The sequence below is a fragment of the Pelodiscus sinensis genome, chromosome 19 (genome assembly GCF_052426305.1).
Source record: "Pelodiscus sinensis isolate ZL-2025 chromosome 19, ASM5242630v1, whole genome shotgun sequence".
Lineage (NCBI taxonomy): Eukaryota > Metazoa > Chordata > Testudines > Trionychidae > Pelodiscus > Pelodiscus sinensis.
In genome coordinates, this window is record NC_143070.1 from 6,388,590 (window position 1) to 6,409,538 (window position 20,949).

At 48.2% G+C, this 20,949-nt stretch overlaps 1 protein-coding gene across 1 annotated transcript; it reads right to left on the reverse strand.

Moving 5' to 3' along the window:
* Window positions 1-5,345: 5,345 nt before the first annotated feature.
* LOC106731265 (E3 ubiquitin-protein ligase TRIM39-like) lies at window positions 5,346-19,660 on the reverse strand. The gene is made up of 6 exons (XM_014573187.4): window positions 18,624-19,660; window positions 11,704-11,799; window positions 9,193-9,423; window positions 8,710-8,732; window positions 8,505-8,608; window positions 5,346-5,955 (listed from the first exon to the last, which is right to left on the reverse strand). The coding sequence occupies exons 1-6, from the start codon at window positions 19,356-19,358 to the stop codon at window positions 5,393-5,395; spliced, it is 1,752 nt and encodes a 583-aa protein (XP_014428673.4). The 5' UTR covers window positions 19,359-19,660; the 3' UTR covers window positions 5,346-5,392.
* Between the last annotated feature and the right edge of the window lie 1,289 nt (window positions 19,661-20,949).

Here is a 20,949-nt window from a genome sequence, read left to right on the forward strand (position 1 = left end):
CAGGGCATTAAAACAAAGGAACAAACCACAGTCTGCCTGTATGAGACAGTCTGAGGCCTTTGCCTAAACAGCAGAGACAGCCATAAGCTGGGAAACATGCGGTCACGTCCTGACACATTCCAGACCTCTCCCAATGAAATATGGCAATTTGGGGCTATGAGAAAGGCCATCTAGTCAATCACCTCCAGATGTAGGGAAGAGCCTAGAAGATTTAAAGAAAAATGAGGCTGATACTTTCCGTCTGGCAAGGACCAACTTGATTCTTGTCTGGAAATGGGTAACAGGAGAGGGATAATCTGAGGATTACCGGTTGCGTTCACTCCCTCTGGGGCATCTGGTATTGGCCACTGTCAGCCGACAGGATTCTGGGCTAGATGGACCATTGGTTTGACCCAGTGTGGCTGTTCTTATGTTCATGAGTTTAGGATAACTTATCAGTATTTGGGATTATGAAATTCTCATTTCTTTTTTAATTTTGTTGTCATGCTCCCCACCTCTCTATTGTTTCTCTGTATTGCCTTTGTCTGATTCTTTGATTGTTTCTGTCTGATGTATAATTAATGTTTCTGGGTATAAATGGTAATGGGATATACCTGATTAGATAATCATGCTATAATATGTGACGATTGGCTAGTTAAATTTCACTAGAATGATTGGTTAAGGTATAGCTGAGACTATTAGGCGAGGTCTACACTACAGCTTTTTTTTTTTTTTTTTGGCAGGTTGGGGGCGGGGGGGGCAGTCAGAGAAAACTACGCAAAGCTTTTTCCAATTTTTTTTTTTCAGAAGAGGCTTTTCCAAAATTTGGCCCGTCTACACTGAGCCAAATTTTGGAAAATCCCCCTCTTTCAGAAGATTCCTTCTTTCTTATAGAATGAAGAAGGTGAGGCCCATTGGGATACTGTGATGCAGATCATTCTTCACTGCCTCTCCTCCCTAAGGAAATGTCGATTTGTCTCCATCTCATGCCTTTTGTTTGTCAGCCACATCAGTCCATTAGTGCAGACTAGCCTACATGTTGAGAGGGGCTAAGGAAACTAAAGCAACCTCTACGGTCATTTTGTTTCAAATAGATCCCCTGCCAGTGATCAGCATGCTAAAGAAATGTGTCTGTCCCCATGGCTTTAGTATTTCTTGCAGCTTCTTCTGAATTACAGCCAAGTGTGTTACTCACAAGGGCTGTGTCTAGACTGGCCAGTTTTTCCGCAAAATCAGCTGCTTTTGCAGAAAAACTTGCCAGCTGTCTACACTGGCCGCTTGAATTTCCGCAAGAACACTGACGATCTCATGTAAGATTGTCAGTGTTCTTGCGGAAATACTATGCTGCTCCCATTCAGGCAAAAGCCCTCTTGCGCAAATCATTTGCGCAAGAGGGCCAGTGTAGACAGCACAGTGCTGTTTTGCGCAAAAGCGATCGGGGCAAAAGCGCGTCTAGATTAGCACAGATGCTTTCCCGCAAAAAGTGCTTTTGTGGAAAAGCGTCCGTGCCAATCTAGATGCTCTTTTCCAAAAATGCTTTTAACGGAAAACTTTTCCGTTAAAAGCATTTCCAGAAAATCATGCCAGTCTAGAAGTAGCCAAGGAGCACTAAGGCAAATATTCAAAAGCTTTAGAGGGGTAGCCAAGTTAGTCTGTAACTGGAAAAACTTAAACAACAAATAGTCTTGCAGCACCTTAGGGTATGTCTAGACTACGTGGCTCCATCGATGGAGGAAAATGAAGTGGTGATTTCACGAGGAATACTGTTGACAAAGGCTTCCCTTGTCGACCGCAGCGCATCCAGACTTCCCCGCTGTGCTACCAAACAGCTGATCGGCACAACACGGTGGCCATTTTAATGTAAATGAAGTGGTGATTATTTAAATCGCCGCTTCATTTTCCTATGTCTAGTAAACTCATCTACATGTCTCCGTCGACGGAGCCATGTAGTCTAGACATACCCTTAGAGACTAAAAAAACACATAGATGGTATCTAAACTTTTGTGGGCACAGCCTACTTCTTCAGATGAATGGAGTTATTAAAGGTCCAGTTTCCCATTTTTATTTAGAAATAAAATTTTTATTCAGTTTTTTATCCAGTTTTTATCATTTTTTATTTAGAAACTGGACCTTTAATAATTCCATTCATCTGAAGAAGTAGGTTGTGCCCACAGAAGCTCATGATACCATCTACATGTTTTAAGGAAAATGTCAGCCTTGTAAACACCAATACAGCTGGTAAAGGGGGTTGCAGATAGTCTGTTTTAAATTCATAATATTCCAAAAACTTAACTTCTCATGCTTGACACCCCTTGGATTTTTTTTTTATTTAACATTATTTGTCCTGTTACATTTATTGTTCCCATTTATGCAATTAAATTTTTATACGTGATCTGATTAATGTACATGAAACTTGATCTCTATTGATTGTGTGTGGACAGGCTTTCAAAAGCTTTCATGAAAGTTAGGCACATAGCTCAAAATGTCCTATCTTACCTTTGACAAGACCTGTGCATTGTTAAGTGTGGTTTATTCTGCTTAAATAGCCTCAATTTGGGTCATACTTTGACAAGAATGTTTTGACTGCATTCAGGGGGGTTACAAGCGCTTGAGTGCCATGTCATATGCCCCAGTTTGCATAAAGCATAACTGAGTTATGCATATTCATATTCAAAAATATATTTTCATAAAAATTGAAATGGTGCCACATCAATCAGTGCCAGTCTTGCTTTGACAGTTTCTTGATGTCTTTCTGAGGACTTTGATGGAACTGGTGGGACACTGCAAGGGAATCATTCTAAGAATGATCATTCTAATCATTCCCAAAAGTGGAAACATTTCCCCTCTGCTAATCGGAGCAGGTGGAGATATGACATAAAATTAGTTTCTTAACTAGAGTGATTTACAAGGCATACATCTACTGTAAATAAAACATGTCTGCATAAGACATCTGCAAAAGCCTTAATGGCTTTTATCAAGCCAATATTTATTCTGGGACAATTAGATGTTAACAATTATTAAACACAGAAGTCATTGCTCAAAATGTGTAGATTGTTATTGCTCTTTGAAAATAACCTGGATAACATTTGTCAAAAACAAAAGTGACTTATTGCCTATAGTTCTAATAGTGTAAACTTACTGAAATGTGTCATATAAGAGAACAATGCATTTCACAGTGACTATGAAAACAGAAATTTTATATGAAAAAAAGAAAAAACCCAGTGAATGTAACTGTGGCCCATTGAAGCTAATGCTAAAACTCCAATTAACTTTAGGTAATAAACGAGGAGACTGATCCTGCACTAAATTTTAATTATATTCCTTTTCATTACACACGCCACCCAAAGAACATGTACACAGAGAAAGCATTCACCTTGAAATAAAACTTTACAAGAAAATCAGTGTGTCCCTGTTCCAGATAAGAGTGGTGCCCCAGGGCTCTTCATTGGAGACTATGTCTTTAAATCTTTGCCTTTATATGGGCCACTCTAGTCCAATTCCCCACTTCCCCCCAGGATGTCTCAGTGTTCAGACCACTTCCCCCAATGGCTGATAGGGGTTAAGGTCCCCAGTCCCACTCTCTGCTCTGAGCTCCAGCACAGGGACCTTGTAGATAGCAGCTGTATGCTATGACTGTTCCACAGCTGCTCTAATTCCCTGGCCCACTTCCCCGCAGCCCTGCACCAGCTGTACCCTCACCTCAGGGCTCTGTTCTGGTTGCTGTGAGCTCTCCACCCTAAGCTGTCTGTAGAACTACTACTTTTCCCATCACCCAGGCTTCACTCCTGGCAACTAACTTCTGCTCTGTTCTGCAGATCCTTTTATATGGCCCTCCTGGCCCCTGAATGGCTGCTTCCCCTGCAGCCACTCTAGCCTGTTTGGAGGACCTCTCTACTGCCCTTTTTTCTGGAGCAACCACAAGGCCTCCAGTAGGGAGGGGTCAGGGACTAGTCCACCCCATCACAGGTAGCAACTGTCCTGTCTGGCTGCCCAAGCACTAGGGCTGGAGTCTGGGTGTGTGGTGACCACACCACCTAGGGGCTACGTCTAGACTGGCATGATTTTCCAGAAATGCTTTTAACGGAAAAGTTTTCCATTAAAAGCATTTTCAAAAAAGAGCATCTAGATTGGCACGGATGCTTTTCCGCAAAAACACCTTTTGCGGAAAAGCATCCGTGGCCAATCTAGACGCACTTTTGCGCAAAAAAGCCCCAATCGCCATTTTCGCGATCGGGGCTTTTTTGTGCAAAACAAATCTGAGCTGTCTACACTGGCCCTTTTGCGCAAAAGTTTCGCGCAAAAGGGACTTTTGCCCGAACGGGAGCAGCATAGTATTTCCGCAAGAAGCGCTGATTTCTTACAGTAGGAAGTCAGTGCTTTTGCGGAAATTCAAGCGGCCAGTGTAGACAGCTGGCAAGTTTTTCCAGAAAAGCGGCTGATTTTCCGGAAAAACTGGCCAGTCTAGACACAGCCAGGGTGTAATGCAGGGGTGGGGAACCTAGGGCCCAAGATCCCTGGCTTCCCTTGATCTGACTTGTGAGGCTCAGGGACCATGCAGCGGGAAGCTGATGCTAAGGCTGCTGTATGGCCCTTGCTACCTGGCAGGGGGAGGAAGCGATTTTGTGGACTGCTGTTCTCCCTCACCCCCAGTTGGGGGAATGGCAGCACAAGGAAGTGTTCACCTGCAGGCTTTTCCTCCGCTGCTCCCATTGGCTGAGAATTGCAGCTCATAGGATTGGCGGGGTGGTGGTGCTTGCAAGAGCAGGGTAGTGAGGAACCACCTGTCTACACAGGCCTCTTGCACAAGAACAGTTGCGCAAAGGGGCTTATTCCTGAGTGGGAGCATCCTAGTTCTTGCACAAGAAGCCCTGATGTCATTAGAACGTCAGTGTTCTTGCGCAAGAACTCCCCGCCAGTGTAGACAGGCAGCAAGTTTTGCGCAAGATCGCGCCAATGTAGACACAGCCAGTGTGTAGTTAAGAAACCACAGTAAATACACATCATTTCAATGGGATCTTTCTGACAGGAAATGTCGAGATGCTCTCCTCCTCTGTCATTTCTGCCAGAGCTCTTCCTGTTTGAGGCCTCTCTCCTCTCATGCTCATTATACCCCTCCCCAGTCTTCCTCTTGTGAGCAGGCCTCTTCCCCTCCTGCTGCTGAAACTCCCTCCCCACCTCAACATCGGTCCCCACAAAGTCCAGCAGCTGATTTCCCCCTCCCAACCCCCCCTCCTTTCTCTTTGCCTCTTCCCTCCACAAACTCACAGGCCTGAGGCTAGGAACTGAGAGGGAAAGAGATGGGAGCAGGCAGGTGATCGCCTTTATACCATCTCCATGGTAACAAGCCCCACCACTGGGAGGTGGGAAGAGCCACAGCAATGGGAAGGGTTGGTCTGTACCATGGGGGTCACTGTCATGGGCTGAGATTCCCTCCAACCTGGGCTGGGGCCGGGCAGATGGTCAGGGGAGCTGTGTTTGTACCCCCAGCATTGCGACCAGGACTGAAGAAAGGGCGGAGCATCCCGGAGAAGGTGCCACTGACACTGCAGAGATGGGACCCGTCAGTCGCATTGTAAAATGAGACCTCCCCCACCTCGTAGTCAAGGAAAATCCCCACCCAGCCAGGCTTGGTGCTCAGGGAGAGAGGGGTCAGAGTGGAGGAGGTGCAGGCCTTGTATTCACCGTCCGTCAGACACATAGACCAGTATCCATCCTCAGGTGTGAGTGTGACCGGACCCTTCCTGCTCACGGATTCCCTACAGACCCCCAAAGCCCATCTTGTCTTGTTTCCCACCTCCACCTCCCAGTAACGCCTCCTGCCTGTGAACCCCTCGGCGCCCAGGACAAAGACACAAAGATCAAATCTCTCAGGCGTGTCAGGCAGAGTCTGGCGCGTGTCTCCAAGCATCACACGTTTCCGATCTTCAGACAGGACGAGTTTGGGATGAGCTGTGTCTGGATCCAGAGTCACATCCGCTGGGGAGAGAGTCACAGAGTCAGTGCCAGGGGGCAGGGGCGGGTCCCTGGGATCAGAGGGAATTAATCCTGTGGTTCAGAGTGGGGCAAGAGGATAGGTGACCACAAGGATGAAGGAAAAGGCAGGTGCCAGGGAAAGAGAGAGGTAAAAGCTAGTACTGGAAGCCAGAGGTAAAGGGTGTGAAATGGTGGGTGGGCTCCAGATGCAGGGGATGTTTGGAGGACTGGGGCAGGTGAGAGGGGGGTGAGCAGCAGAGGTGAGTGGACAGCAGGGTCCTGAGCCAATGAGGTAAAGTAAGGGGCAGAAAGGCTGGGGTCCAGAGGAACAAAAATGGGGTTAGAAGAAGGGGAGGGGTGAGGATGAGGACAGAGGCAGGGGCAAGAGCCGGGGGGGGGGGGCGGGAAGGGGACAGGCCCCAGGGAATCTCTGCTACTTTGAGGCCATGTGTGCTTGGTTTGTTGCTAAGGGTAGGTCGGTGGCGGCCCCTCCCACACTGAAGCGTCTAGACTACATCCCTTTTTTCAAAAAAGGGATGTAAATTGGACTCTTCGAAATTGCAAATGAAGCCGGGATTTAAATTTCCCATGCTTCATTTGCATAATGGAGGCCATGGTTTTTTTTTCAAAACGGGGCTTTTCGATAGAAAAATGGCAGTTTAGATGGGGATCTTTCAAAAATAAAACCCTTTTTCAAAAGATCCTGTAAACCTCATTTTATGAGGATCTATAGTAAAATTCTTCCAGTTTTAGCAATTGACCATCTATTAATTAGTAACGCAAGATTTTAAAAAATGATTAAGATCAGAGTTTTTGGATATCCACAACACTCCAAAAGAATTTTGTTAAAATAATCCTTTTATTTCTTACCTTGAGCCATTAACACCTATGTAAACATTGTTTTAAATATAATCATGCAAATATCATGAGCTAGGCTACCCACATGCTTTTGTTCCAGTATTAAATCATTAAAGCCTAAATCCTTATCTATAGCCTAACTGTTTTACAAAAGAAAAAAATTCCAATACAAGTGAAGTTATATCCTGCATGAAGATCTGCTAATGCAGAATCTTTCGGCCCTCTTTACTTCTCTGCTCTGGATCTGTCTCCCTCCAAACAAACTCAGTTTTAGCCCAGGCTTTCTAACATCTCTGGGAAGTTGGCCACCTGTTAACAAACTCAACATGGCCAAAAGCAAGCTCTTTATTTTTCCTTCCTGATACTAGAGGAAAAATATTTTGGTCTAGAACTGCAAAGATGCACTGTTTTAGAATATAGAAACATAAGAAGAACATAAGAACTGCCCTACGGGATTGGACCAAAGGTCCATCTAGCCCAGTATCCGGTCTGCCGACAATGGCCAATGCTAGATGCCCCAGAGGGAATGAACAGAACAGGGAATCCATACATGATCCCTCTCCTGTTTTCTGTTTGCACTACAATTCTAACAGTGGAAAATAGCAGGACATTATTCCTTCCCTCTTTTTTCTGGCATATTTCAGGTCTTGTAATTATGTCACTGATCAGTTTGTAATTAATACCAAACCCTCCTCACTCCAGTCTCAACAAGAAAAGGGAAGATGTACTTCGATGGAGCTCCCTCTGATGCATTAATGAGACCATGGAGTTTCCCCAGCACCCCATCTCCCATGGAACCACATGCTCCAGCTTTCCAGCATAACCCGCAAGAAATGTTGGGCACCCACCGTGGAGCCTACTTCCCTCTCCCTCCATCTTCAGCCCAGGGCTGTGTCTAGACTGCAGGCTTCTTTCGAAAGAGGCTCTTTCGAAAGCATCTTTCGAAAGAGCCTCTTTTGAAAGATCGCGTCTAGACTGCAGGCGGATCTTTCGATAGAGGAAATCCGCTTTTTCGAAAGAGAGCACCCAGCGAGTCTGGATGCTCTCTTTCGAAGACGGCCTCTTTACATTGTAGAACGCCTTCTTTCGAAAGAGGAACTTTCGAAAGAAGGCGTTCTTCCTCGTGAAACGAGGTTTACCGCCATCGAAAGAAAAGCCGCGTTCTTTCTAAATAATTTCGAAAGAACGCGGCTTGAGTCTGGATGCAGGGGAAGTTCTTTCGAAAAAAGGGTACTTTTTTCGAAAGAACCCCTGAGTGTGGACACGGCCCAGGAGAGGAACCTGTGTCTCTCCCTTGCACCAGTGAGAGTGTCTGACTCTCGCTGCAGCCCAGATGGGAGTCAGGACACTCCAAACAAACTCCCCACCCACACCTTACCACCCCAATGCTTGCACCCACCCAGCCCCTCTTTTGCCTTAACACCCCTGTTCAGTCTGCTCCCCTGGCCTGGCCCCAGTCCAGTCAGGGGCTCAGAAAGAGTCCTGCCTTTTGAAGGTGCAGGCACTGGCTGGAAAAGACACATTTCTCTGAACCTGGCAGGGAGTGGCTGCAGCTGGGGGAGGGGTGGCCCCCCGCCCCCGTCCACCAAGCAGCTCCGTGCTCAGTAGCTCTGAACTCCAGCATGGGGCTTATTAATGTGCTCCCCCACCCCAGAGATCTGAAAGAGCAACACAAAACCTCAACCAGAGCTCACCTCTGAACCTCTTCAGCAGTTCCTTCATGTCAAGGAAAATGTCATACTCCTTCTTCAGGTCAGTAGAAACAGTTTCTGGTTCCTGGAGTTTCACATTCTCACTCCTATGAAGAAAAAAAATCCCATCATAACTCCACAGCTCTGTGCATGCCTCACCGCAGAGCCATCCCCAAGAATACAAGCGCGATGAAAATGGGACACGCACCTGCTCAATGTGTTTTTCACATCCTGAAAGAAGAAAGAGAATTGATGTTCTGTATTACCACCATGTGCCTAAAATGGAGCATTTCCCACTCTGGGCATCAACCCTCCTACACAATTTTGAATTAATCAGTTTCATCAACCCTCCTACACCATTTTGCATTAACACTAGTTTCATTATATGCAAGTGAGATGGGGATTTGGCTGAATGCTTCTACCATCTAGGGACCATCAGTATCTGGGTTTAGTGACTGTGTTGAGTTCAAGTCACAGCAGAGATGGAGTTAGCTCTTTATCATTTCTGTATCATCCATTTACTCTCCCAGGGCCTTTCTGGATCTCCATGGCCAGAATTCCCCTCTGACATGAACTGCAATATTTTGGAACTGATGGCACCTTTAGCCTGATGTTTTATCTGTCAGTAGCCCACCGAACATGGATCTGCACTATAATTCTGGCTGGATGCCGAGTTTTGATGCTGTCCCACCTTTAGCAGCTCCGTAACCGGCTGCTGACACTTCCCCTCGATCTCTGCGATCAGCTGCTGCAGAGAGGAGCTTTGCTGGGAGAGTTTGGAGACATTTTCCTGTAGCCTCTGCAAAGTTTCCCTCTCTTCCTCCTCCAGCCTCTGCAGAAGCAGCTGCTCCTCCTCTCTCAGCAGCATGTGCAGTTTGTTGAATTCACGGGTAATTGTCTCTTGCTTCTGTTTCACTTTCCTCTGAAGAAAGAAAAATAGGAAAAAGGCAGGGAAAACGCAAGCCAAATGTTGAGTTACAGACTGGGCCTCTGTCTATGAAGCAGGGAATGTGAAATGAGTAACAGGTTTGTAAGGATATTTACTTCTTTGGGAAATGTGATATAAGCAAGATCTGAAGGAATGCTTCCCTGACAGCGAGCTGGAAGAGGGGAGAGATCCTGGGGCTGTGTCTACACTGGCATGAATTTCTGGAACTGCTTAAAATGGAATACTATTCCGTTTTCAGTTTTTCCGGAAAAGGAGTGTCTACATTGGCAGGCTGCTTTTCCGGAAAAGCCCTTTTTCTGGAAAAGCGTCTGTGGCCAATGTAGACGCGCTTTTCCGGAAAAGACTACTGGGCTGTCTACACTGGCCCTTTTCCAGAACAGTGTTCCGGAATAAGGACTTATGCCCGAGCGGGAGCAGAATAGTTTTTCTGGAATAGCGGCTGATTTTGTACAGTAGAGCATCGTTGCTTTTCCAGAAATTCAAGGGCCCGTGTAGACAGCTCGCAGCTTATTCCGGAAAAGCGGCTGATTTTCCGGAATAAGTGGCCCAGTGTAGACACAGCCTGGGTGTGTCTCTGTAAACACAGTTTGTTCCTGCTTTGGTTAGATTTGCTAGATATTCAGCAGCTGGAGTCATTTTTTTCTCATTGTAATCAACTTAGCTGCTGTTGGATTACAAATTACGTTAGCATTGAATGCAGGAGTAGTGGAATATGGTTGCCAATGTGTAATTATTGTGGGAATACAGAAAAGCAGCAGTGTGCTTAACCCATTCCAAAGGAAAAGGCTCATGCTTAGCAGAAAGGAGCTTGCTAAGCAGGGACTCGGTTGTGAGTGTAAGAAAGGTGGCAGGTAGCCTTCCCAGGGGTACTCCTACATTTATTTAACATATTGTTCCCACTATTCAAAGAATAGAGCTACATAGGCTTCACTGAGAGCCTCTTTGTTATTTTAGTTGTAGTAGAGCTGTGTTTCTGCCCTGTCTCCTAAGAGCTAAAATCACTGGGAGGCAAAATCACTTGAGATGAGGCAGTTTCTGTCCAGCTGTGGCAAAAAAGCTGAGAACTACTAAGGAATGCATGTGAATAGGTCACAACCAAGAGGTGGATGGTGACTGACAGCCAGCGGGGCAGCAGTAGGCTGAGCTGCCAATAGGGCAAATAAAATGTCTCTCTCACCCCGCCACACCCAGGTGAGAAGTGAATGCTGTGGTTGCACCTCTGAACCCAAGGGCAGCGACTGGGAGCGGGGTGCAGAGACGGGTTGGGGACATTTAGGGTGTGTCTAGACTACAGGATTTTGTCGACATAAGTGGACTTTTGTCGACAAAACTATACCTGCATCTACACTATCGCTGAGTTCTATCGACATAACGTCAACAAAACTCAGCAGTTTTGTCGACGCTGGTAAACCTCATTCTACGAGGAATAATGCCTTTTGTCGACAGACTTCTGTCGACAGAAGGCGTTATTGCATCTACACTGTCCTTTGAGTCTACACTCTCATGTTGACAAAACGCCTTGCTTTGTCAACAGAACTGGATGTAGTCTAGTCGCTCTTTGTCGACAGAAGCTTTGTCGACAGTATCTGTTGACAAAGCCTCTGTTGACAAAAGCCTGTCGTCTAGACGTACCCTTTCATTGCCGGACATAAGAAGCTAAGGGGAAAAGAACACCGCTCAACCCACTCGGGCTGGGATGTTCACTCATGGGTCTGGTTGTGAACTGTCTGTGGTGTTTTCCCAAATTAATGCCACGTTACTTCCCTCACCTTGTATTAAAAGTTTCTTTTTCCACACTCAGACTCTGTGCTTGTGAGTCAGGCACTACTGCCTCTCAGAGGAGCCCCACAGGCAATCACCAATTGTCCAGAAATGGACCCAGCACACACAAAGGATGATGGTACCGAGCACTATCTGATGATGGTACAGGCACTAGTGCCCAAGAGGCAACAGAGTTCCAGAGAAATCGGGGGTGAGGAAAGCCGGGGTAGTGGTGATGGAGGCAATGCCTGCCCATGGATGGGGTGGAGCAGTGGGCACGGTGATAATCCAGGTGCTGGGGAGGTTTTGGCACTCACATCTAGTCTCCCCAAATTCCGGAGCCATGCCATGCCCATGGCTGGCACCAAGCCTCTGCAATGGAGCAAACAACCCAAGTAGGTATATAACCTCATCCTGGAGCTTTACAGCCCCTTCATTCCCAGATGCACTACAGGGGGAAGGGCTCAGGGAGGAATAAACCCAGACACCCACCTTCCAGTCCATAATTTTCTCCTCCTCTTTAGACATCAGCATCCAGGCCTCCTCCAGCTCCTTCCTCAGAGGCCCCAGGGCCTCCTGGAGTTTCACCTGCAGAGCATCATGGGCAATAAGCAGCCATTAATCTGGCTGTCCGACAGGCGGAGAGTACTATGGTGATGTAATTGGATTGTAATATGAATGGACAGATCATTGTTGCAACCACTGTTCTATGCTTGCACCAAATTTTGTACAAAGTGGGTCAAGTGAGGTGTCTATAGAAAGCTTATGATTTGCTGAGTCTGTTTATATGACTTGTGTGCATGTATCATATTTCTACTTGAAAATATCCACATTGGCGGTGCATCTGTATTTCAAATGTCAGCCCCTGGAGTAACATCCACAGAGTAACAGGGAACCTCGGCAGTGTCTCGTCCCCAGATCCCCACTCTCTAGCCCAGACACAGCCTCAGATATTTCTAGATTGGCACGGACGCTGGCAAGTTTTTCCGGAAAAGTGCCACAGCACTGTCATATTTCTTTAATGTGTTTCCAGAATAATGTTGTCCCATCCAGGCTGCCAAAACCCAGCCATAGTAGCACACAGCTAGCTGCCGCTTTGCCAGAAAACTGGTGTAAAACACCTGGGCTACGCCTACACTGCGAGTTTTCTCAGCAAAAAATACGCAAAGGAGGGTCTCGTTTGCATGAGTTGTGATCTCATTTGCATATTTTCTGCCGATCCGTTTTTGCACTGGAGTTTTGGGGCAAAAACAAGCAGTGTGCATGTTTTCTTTTTGCGCCAACCCCCCTTTTTCCGCAAGATCGGCATACCTCCTTTTTGGGGCACATAAGGATCTTGCGGAAAAAGGCATTTTTGCACAAAAAGAAAATGTACATGCTGCTTGTTTTTGCTCCCAAACCACAGTGCAAAAACGGATCAGCAGAAAATATGCAAATAGGATCATGACTCATGCAAATGAGTCCCTCGTTTGCATATTTTTTGCTGAGAAAACTCGTAGTGCAGACGTAGCTGCGGTGTATCTTAGCGGAAAGTCCACACCACTTCCTACTAACTTTGTCTGGGCTAAGGGCTGCAGGAGCTGTACGGGCGAAGCAGGGCTGCTGCCCAGAAAGATCTGAAGCTGAAGGAGGAGCACAGATCAGGATTTGGCAAGAGAAAGAGGAGAAGGGGGGATGTAGGAACCTGCACTGGGTTTATGGCCACTGACGTGTTAATTTAGTCTGAATGAGCTCTCCCCTAGCAGCCAGCTGGGATGAGGGTAGGATTCAGACCACAGTGTATGTACATGACCAAACCCACTCTGCCTGGGTGCCTAGTGATCAGCGTTGATGGGTGCTGGCCCCGCCAGCCTTAGGACTGGGCTAACAGGTGCATGGACAGGGTGCCACAAGGGGTCTTAGGCTTCCCTGTGCGGGCTGCCACACAGACTCCTCTCCAGCCCCTGCTGTGAGCTGGGCCAGGAAGCGTCCCTCCACCCAGTCCCCTCTGCTCACTTATGCCTAAGCTGGCTGGCTGAGGCCCCCAGCTCCACCCAGCCACCCCCCCCTTTCCCTGCCTGTGTTGCTCCATCTCTGGGTGGGGCCATCTGGGGCCAGGAGCATTGCATGTGGGTGAGCAGGGGGAGCCAGGCAAATCTGGGAACAGAGCAGTAGGGACACCTGGGCTACGTCTAGATTGCATCCCTTTTTCGTACAAGGGATGCAAATTAGACGTATCGCAATTGCTAATGAAGCGGGGATTTAAATCTCCCCCGCTTCATTAGCATAAAAATGGCTGCTGCTTTTTTTCGGTGCGGAGCTTTGCTGGAAAAAAGCGCCAGTCTAGACTTGGACCTTTCGGAAAATAAAGCCTTTTCCGAAAGATCCCTCATCCCTTATTTTAAGAGGGATAAGGGATCTTTTGGGAAAGGGTTTATTTTCTGAAAGATCCGCATCTAGACTGGCGGTTTTTTCCGGCAAAGCTCTGTGCCGAAAAAAAGCGGCAGCCATTTTTATGCTAATGAAGGGGGGGATTTAAATCCCCGCTTCATTAGCAATTGCGATACGTCTAATTTGCATCCCTTTTACGAAAAAGGGATGCAATCTAGATGTAGCCCTGGAGGCTGGAAAGATGGGGGGAGCTGAGCTCTGGCAGGGTTAGATCTGGGGGACAGGACATCAGGGAGTGGAGCAGAGGAGAAACAGGACTAGGGATGATTCTGGGGGAGGCAAGCTGGGAAGGGAAAAGACCAGGTGTGTAGGGGGGGGCATTCATTGTGTGGCTCAGTGTCAGTGAGTCAGCTGCAAACAATTGTGCTAGAGCTTCCTGGGGAGCAGGCTGGTACCCCCAGGGGAGAGCAGCTTTGCCGAGCTGCCCCACACTGCACCTGCCCCTCACCCCTCTTCTGCCCATCTGCCCTGCCTGCCGGCAACTCCCTGCAATCTCTCAAGTCTTGTTTTCACTCTGCCTCTCTCTGCTCTGAAATTAAAGCCAAAGATCCCCTTTGGACTTTGTCCTCTTTTCCCTTCCCCAGCAGAGATCAGCAGCAGAGGAGGGCTGGGGGAGGGAGGTACACATGCGGCCTGGCTGGGGAGGGGTGAAAGCAAAAGGAAAATAAGAGAAGATGGTGTTTACGCCTGCCCATGATTATCAGTATGCCTGTGTCAAGGAAGTGGGTTTTGTCCACGAAAGCCCAGGATGCTATACAGGCAGTCCCCGGGTTACGTACAAGATAGGGACTGTAGGTTTGTTCTTAAGTTGAATTTGTATATAAGTCGGAACTGGTACATATTGTAGGGGAAACTCCAGCCAAACATTTCTCCAGAGCTCAGTTTTATTCTCCCACACCTCACTTCCCTCAGTCCTTTATTCTCAAGCTGAGGTGTCTGCTGAGAAAAGCCGCTCCGCGTCTCCCTGGTCTGCTGGAGGGGAGCGCTAGCTTCGCCTCTCCCTGTTCTGCTGGGGGGAAGCAGCTAGTGCGGGGTTGCCTCACCCCGTTTGTAAGTAGGGATCCGATGTAAGTCGGATCCATGTAACCCGGGGACTGCCTGTATATGTATTTTTGTTAGTCTGTAAGGAGATTGCTCGTGGGGTTTTTGTTGTTGTTGTTTTGTTTTGTTTTGTTTTGTTTTGTTTTGTTTTGTTTTGTTTTGTTTTAAGGAAACTGACACTAGAACAAAAGTGGGGTGGGTGGCAAATGGCTCTGGAGCAGAAAAAGCAGCAATCAGGGCTGCAGAATGCAAGGGAGGCTGTGATGTCTTAGCTGGGGAGGAAGATGAACGTGCTCTTGACAAGGCGGGAGTAGCTGAAAACTTTGATTGGGGAAAAGAGACTTTTTTTCCCCTTGTGCATCCAGGGCTGTGTCTCCAGCTGGTGGCATTTTGAATGAGGGTGAGTCCTAAACCATGCTGAGTTGAGTGGGATTGAGTGAGAGCGAGAATGCAGCCCGTTCTTCCTTGCCCCAGGAAAGACCTTTAAAAACGACCTCAAAGGTCTCAAAACGAAAGCCACAGTTCGAATGAGGCATGTGGCTGGTGTCTGGCTCCTGCCCCACTGTTGAAACCGTGTGCTGGCCAGTACAATCCCATTAAGCCATCTGTAGAAAGCAGGTGTGTAAATAAGGGCAGGGGAAAAAAAAGCCTGGGGCCTCAGTAGAATTCCTTTGTCTATCAAGCTGTACATCCCCCACGCACCTCTTTGCTTTTCAAGCTTAGAAAGAAATACAAAGGCCATGTGGGAGGTGACAGAGGGGTGCCAGGCCAGGACTGAGTGAGGACTGGACTTAGCCATTGGCATCCGCTATTTCTTTTGTGTCATTCAAGTGGATTTGGGATCATCCTTCTGAGCCAGCCTGTAAATCGCTCCCCTGTGGCCCCTTGCCGACACCCAGACGTATCTCACTGCTAAGTCCCTATCCTAGTGGGGAAGGGGAAGGCTGCAGTGTCATTTCCCACCCATGCAGCCAGTGGCCTCTGCTTGCCCCTGCCATGCTGGAGCCTCCACATTCACGTGTGGACAAATAATTTGCGGAATTCGACAGAATTTTAAAATATTGCGCACAGAATTTGTAACTTTCTTTTGGTGCTGAATGCCCTCAGGAATATAGCATGCGGGGCAGTTGTGGGGGGTCCAGGACTGGGGCGCTGGGCTACGGGGAGATCTGTGCATGGGAGACGGCTGGGCACACCAATCTACGGTGGGGACCTCTGGGGCATGAGGGGCCACTGGGCATGGAGTTGCCGGGCACTGGGCAGGGAGGCAGTGTGGCAGGCACACTAGCAATGCAGGACTGGGATCAGGACTGCAGGGGTTGGGGGTGAAGGTGGCACTGTGCAGAGGTTGGGATAAACGTGTCAAAATGCAGGGGTGAGAGATGTGGGGGCACAGTGTGGGAGTCAGGGGGCAGGAGAGGTGGGAGTTAATGGCAAAAGCGGCACAGGAGGCGGGTGCAGAGATTGGGGAACCCGTGGGGGCTAAGGGAAATGGAGGCCACAATGCTAAGAGGAATCGGGGGGGGGGGGGGGGGGGAGTGTCAAAATATAAGTTCACCCAGGGCATCATTTTCCCTAAGGCTGACCCTGGGTGCTGGATTGCAAATCCCTTCAGTATTGAATGCAGGGATAATGAAAGCAAAAGGCACCAGAGCAGCACTTAGTCTGCCCTGACTGATGGGTGTCACGGAGTATGGGGGGGGCACTGAGCCCTGCACCCCCATCCACAGCCAGACGTGCCCCTCAGGCAGCAGGGTTGTTTGTTCACAGGGACACAGCGGACCACAGACGTGTTAGCACAGGAACCAGGAGCCACCATCACCATCCCACTTGGGGAGAGGGGGGCCCAGAGACAGGGCCCTGGGCCCTCTCCCTGCATCCTCCTCCAGCCCAGAGTAATTCACACACCCAGCAACGGGTCCCAGCCCTGCAGGCAGCCCCGCCCCCTCCTTTGTTCTGATTCCCAGGGCAAGGTGTCATCTGGTTGCTCCCCCCCACCTAAGTTCAGGCTACAAGAGAGCCTGAGCCATTGTTGTGTACGTGTGAAGATGGGGCAGCCTCCCCCTCACTGAGAGACATACCCAACATTCTCATCCCTAGCCAAGTTCCAGTGCAGTGCTCAGAGAAACTGAGGCACACTCACGGGGTTACAACCGAGCAACACAGGACAGCAGGAATCACATACAGCCAAACAGAGTGAACACAATCCCCGCCACGTCACAACAGGGGTCACCTTCAGCTGAACTGCCCTCGCTAAGCAGGGGTTTGGGTGCCACACCCCCATGAAGATTAAGATGGGGAAGGCAGGGACACCCTCTGACTCCATCACCTTAAGCAAGCTTCGCAATCATCCCTGATGGGAACCGTAATAAATTGCTTGTGTAAAACTGTTTACAGCTTACACTGTCTGGCTACGTCTAGACTGCATCCCTTTTTCGGAAAAGGGATGCAAATTAGATGTATCGCAATTGCTAATGAAGTGGAGATTTAAATCCCCCCACTTCATTAGCATAAAATGGCTGCCGCTTTTTTTCGGCACGGAGCTTTGCCAGAAAAAAGCGCCAGTCTAGACGCAGATCTTTCGGAAAATAAAGCCTTTTCTGAAAGATCCTTTATCCCTTATTTTAAGAGATCGTTTCCTAAAGATCTGCATCTAGACTGGCGTTTTTTCCAGCAAAGCTCCGTGCCGAAAAAAAGCGGCAGCCATTTTTATGCTAATGAAACGGAGATTTAAATCCCCGCCTCATTAGCAATTGCGATACGTCTAATTTGCATCTCTTTTCCAAAAAAGGGATGCAATCTAGATGTAGCCTCTATGTATTTACTGTCTTCTGTCTGCTAAAATTAATTTCCCTGAGACCTAACTGTTTTGCTCACAGTTTTATCTCTATGAATGCTACTTGCAGCATTTTCCTTAATTAATGCCGGGTGATTTCCCTCCTTTCGCTGAAAGTTCCTTTTCTACCAGAGGCACCAACTCGGTGGGTGCTCCAGGGCTGGAGCAACCCTGGAAAAATAGAAGGTGCTCAGCTCCCACCAGCAGCTCCCTGATCAACTCCTCCCCCTTCCTGCCAGCACCTCCTGCCTGCCGCAGATCAGCTGTTCAGTGGCATGCAGCAGGCACTGTGTGTGGTGGGAGGGGAGAGGAGAGGGCAGAATGAAGGTGGGGCAAGTTCAGGAGCGAAGGCAAAAATGGGGAAGGAAGTGATGGCCTTGGGGAAAGACGTGGACTAGGATGGGGTCTGGGGCAGAGCAGGGGTACCCAGGGGGGGGGTGTGCGTGGGGGAGGGGGGGAATTTACGCAGGTTACACAAGGGAGACACAAAGTGGATCTGTGTTGTACTGCTGAAAAGGAAACCACAAAATATCAAACGTGGCCTTTTTTATGGCCCACTCCTCCTGGCAGACATGTTACAGGTGTACAAAGAGCAGCCAGCCCTGTTCTCTCTATTAGGTATTTGATGTGGTGAAGGCCAGGACTTTAACAGGATTCAAAAAAGTGCTAGATAGATTCATGGAAGTTAGGTCCATCAATGGCTATTAGCCAGGATGGGTAAGGATGGTACCCCTGGCCTCTGTTTGTCTGGAAATGGGTGACAAGGGAGGGATCACATGAGGATTCCCTATTACGCTCCCTCCCTCTGGAGCACCTGGTATTGGGCACCGTCGGCAGACAGGACACCGGGCTAGATGGACATTTGGTCTGACCCAATGTGGCCGATCTTATGTACTGAACGTGCAGCACTGGGCCAAAAAAAAAAAGTCTGGATCTTTTCCCATTGCCCACAACCCCCAGAACTCACCTGTCTGAAAACCAGTCCCTTTCCTCTAGCTGCCTCACTCTAAGCTGACAGGCATGAATATTTGTCATTGTATTGCGAGGGGAGTGAACCTGGTGTCCTTAAGGGATTTAATTAGGCAAAGTCAAAAAAGTTTCCTACCTTGTACTCCTGGACAGCCTCCTTGATAGGCACCACCGCGTGAGACTTGTGGTCCTGGGATTTCTCACACACCAAACAAATGGCTTCTCCATCGTCCTCACAGAAGAATTTGAGGCGTTCCTGGTGTCTCTCACACAGACCCTCTGTTTGCCCTTTCTCTGGCTTGGGCCCCAGCTGCTGGAGCTTTTGTACAATGTTGTTCAGCTGGGTGTTGAGTTTGAACTCCCCATGCCAGAATGGAGCCCTGCACTGGGGACAGGTCGGGGGTGTCCCTGTTCCCCGTTGCTCACGGTGCTGGGTGAGGCAGGCTCGGCAGAAGTTGTGCCCACACGCTAGAGTCACCGGCTCGGTCAGGTACCCCAGGCACATAGAGCACATGGCATCATCGTGTATGTCCCCTGCTGTCGCTGCGGAGGCCATGGTAGCTGGGTGCGTGTCTGTGTCTCTTCCCCCTGCCCTTTGCTCTGCCAGGCACAGCCTTGTGCTGACTGTGGGAGGGGCCTGAGTTATTCCCAGCCATAGACGGAGAAGAAAAAGCAGGAGATGAGGGGGCAGGGGAGAGGGAAGCAAATAGGAAAGTGAAACTGAATGAGAGTAAGAGGGGGATGGAGAGGGAAAAGGAAATAGAACCCGAAGGGATAGAGGAGGGATGGGAGAACAGGTGCACTGGAGACAGGGGGAAGAGTATAAACAAATCTGATGTACTGATTGCTGTAAGCCCGGAGGGGAGAGCATACCCCCTACTCCACAGGGAGTACCTGGCTAATCCACCAACATTCACTGGGAATTGAATGGGGGATCCTACAACACAGCATAAGTCTCGGCGGATGGATCTGGAATCAGTCTGTAAAGTTCACAACTTAAAACCTCATAAACCCTGTGGGTCAGCCATCAAAGGGGGGTGTTTGTAACGCACCCTCCCCAGAGGTTACTCTAAAGTAAACTCACACAGAAAGTCAGGGTTACAGATGCTTTGGAAATTGCGGTAAATATAAATGCTATAGAACCGTGTTTCTCAACCTTTATATATAAAGTACCCCTTTAAAAAAAATTATAAGTACTCCCTTTAAAATAAATAAGTACCCCCAGTACCTACAGCTTTCAGACACAACATTTTTTTCTACCATTGCAACTCATTTGTTTAAACAGCTCAATCGTAGCCAGGTAGGTGATGAAATTTTGAGGTGTAAAAAGTACAAAAATAATAAAGTGCTGTAAAATTTAAAACAAAAATTGAATTTTCTCCAAATTTCAGTTGTGTTGATATCCTCTCAGACTTCTCTTGAGTAACCCTAAGGCTGCGTCTACATTGGCCCCTTTTCCGAAAGGGGCATGCTAATTTTCCAGGTCGTAATAGGGAAATCCGCGGGGGATTTAAATATCCCCCGCGGCATTTAAATAAAAATGTCCGCCGCTTTTTTCCGGCTTTTACAAAAGCCGGAAAAGAGCGTCTACACTGGCCCCGATCCTCCGGAAAAAAAGCCCTTTTCCGGAGGATCTCATTCCTACTTTTGGGCCTGTCTTTGGGCCAAATTCCCCTGTCCTTTGGACAGTGTAAACTGGAGAACATTTATTCCCTGAACTCTGACTTGCAAGCAGTGAAGGCGCTTTGTAGCCATGGAGTGCAGTACAGACTTTCATTGCGTGATGGCACACCTGATATTCAATTCCATACAGAGAACGACATTACAAAAGTGTAGGTATTTCAGTCACACATACAAACACTGTGAAATAGCATAGCTGTCGTCGACTTACCTTAGGTTGAATCTTCAGTGTTCCCATCCTGAGAGGTTGGCAGAAGAAACTTTCTCATTGATTTCCCTTACTCCTCGTGACCTGGTGGAGAACTGCAATCAATGGGGGCACAATCAGCAGTTGATTTAGTGGGTCCTTACTAGACTTGTTAAATCGTACCCCAGATGATCAATCTCCGAGGCATTACTCTCCTAGTAGGCGGACTACAGCTCTGTCTTGGAGTTTTGTTGAATTGTTTTCCCATCAGCCTTTGATTTCCAGACCTTTTGGCATCCTAAGACAATAGAAAGTTAATCCCATTTTGATGGGGCAGTCTGTGCATGTCTGTTTTGATGGCAGAGCCAGGGATACAACACTTGTCAGGCTGTAGTTGGATTAAGTTTGTATCTTTTACTGCTGATGCTCCTGGCTTAATCTGTGGCCATGGACCTCAGCAGCTCTGCAGTCATCTGGTCTGATGGGAGCGGCACAGCTCAGGGGCAGGGGGGCATGGGGGCATGGGAAGGAAACGGCTTGGGGATGTTCCCCACTTGGAGCTCTATGACCTGCCCCTGAGGCCACGATCATTCCA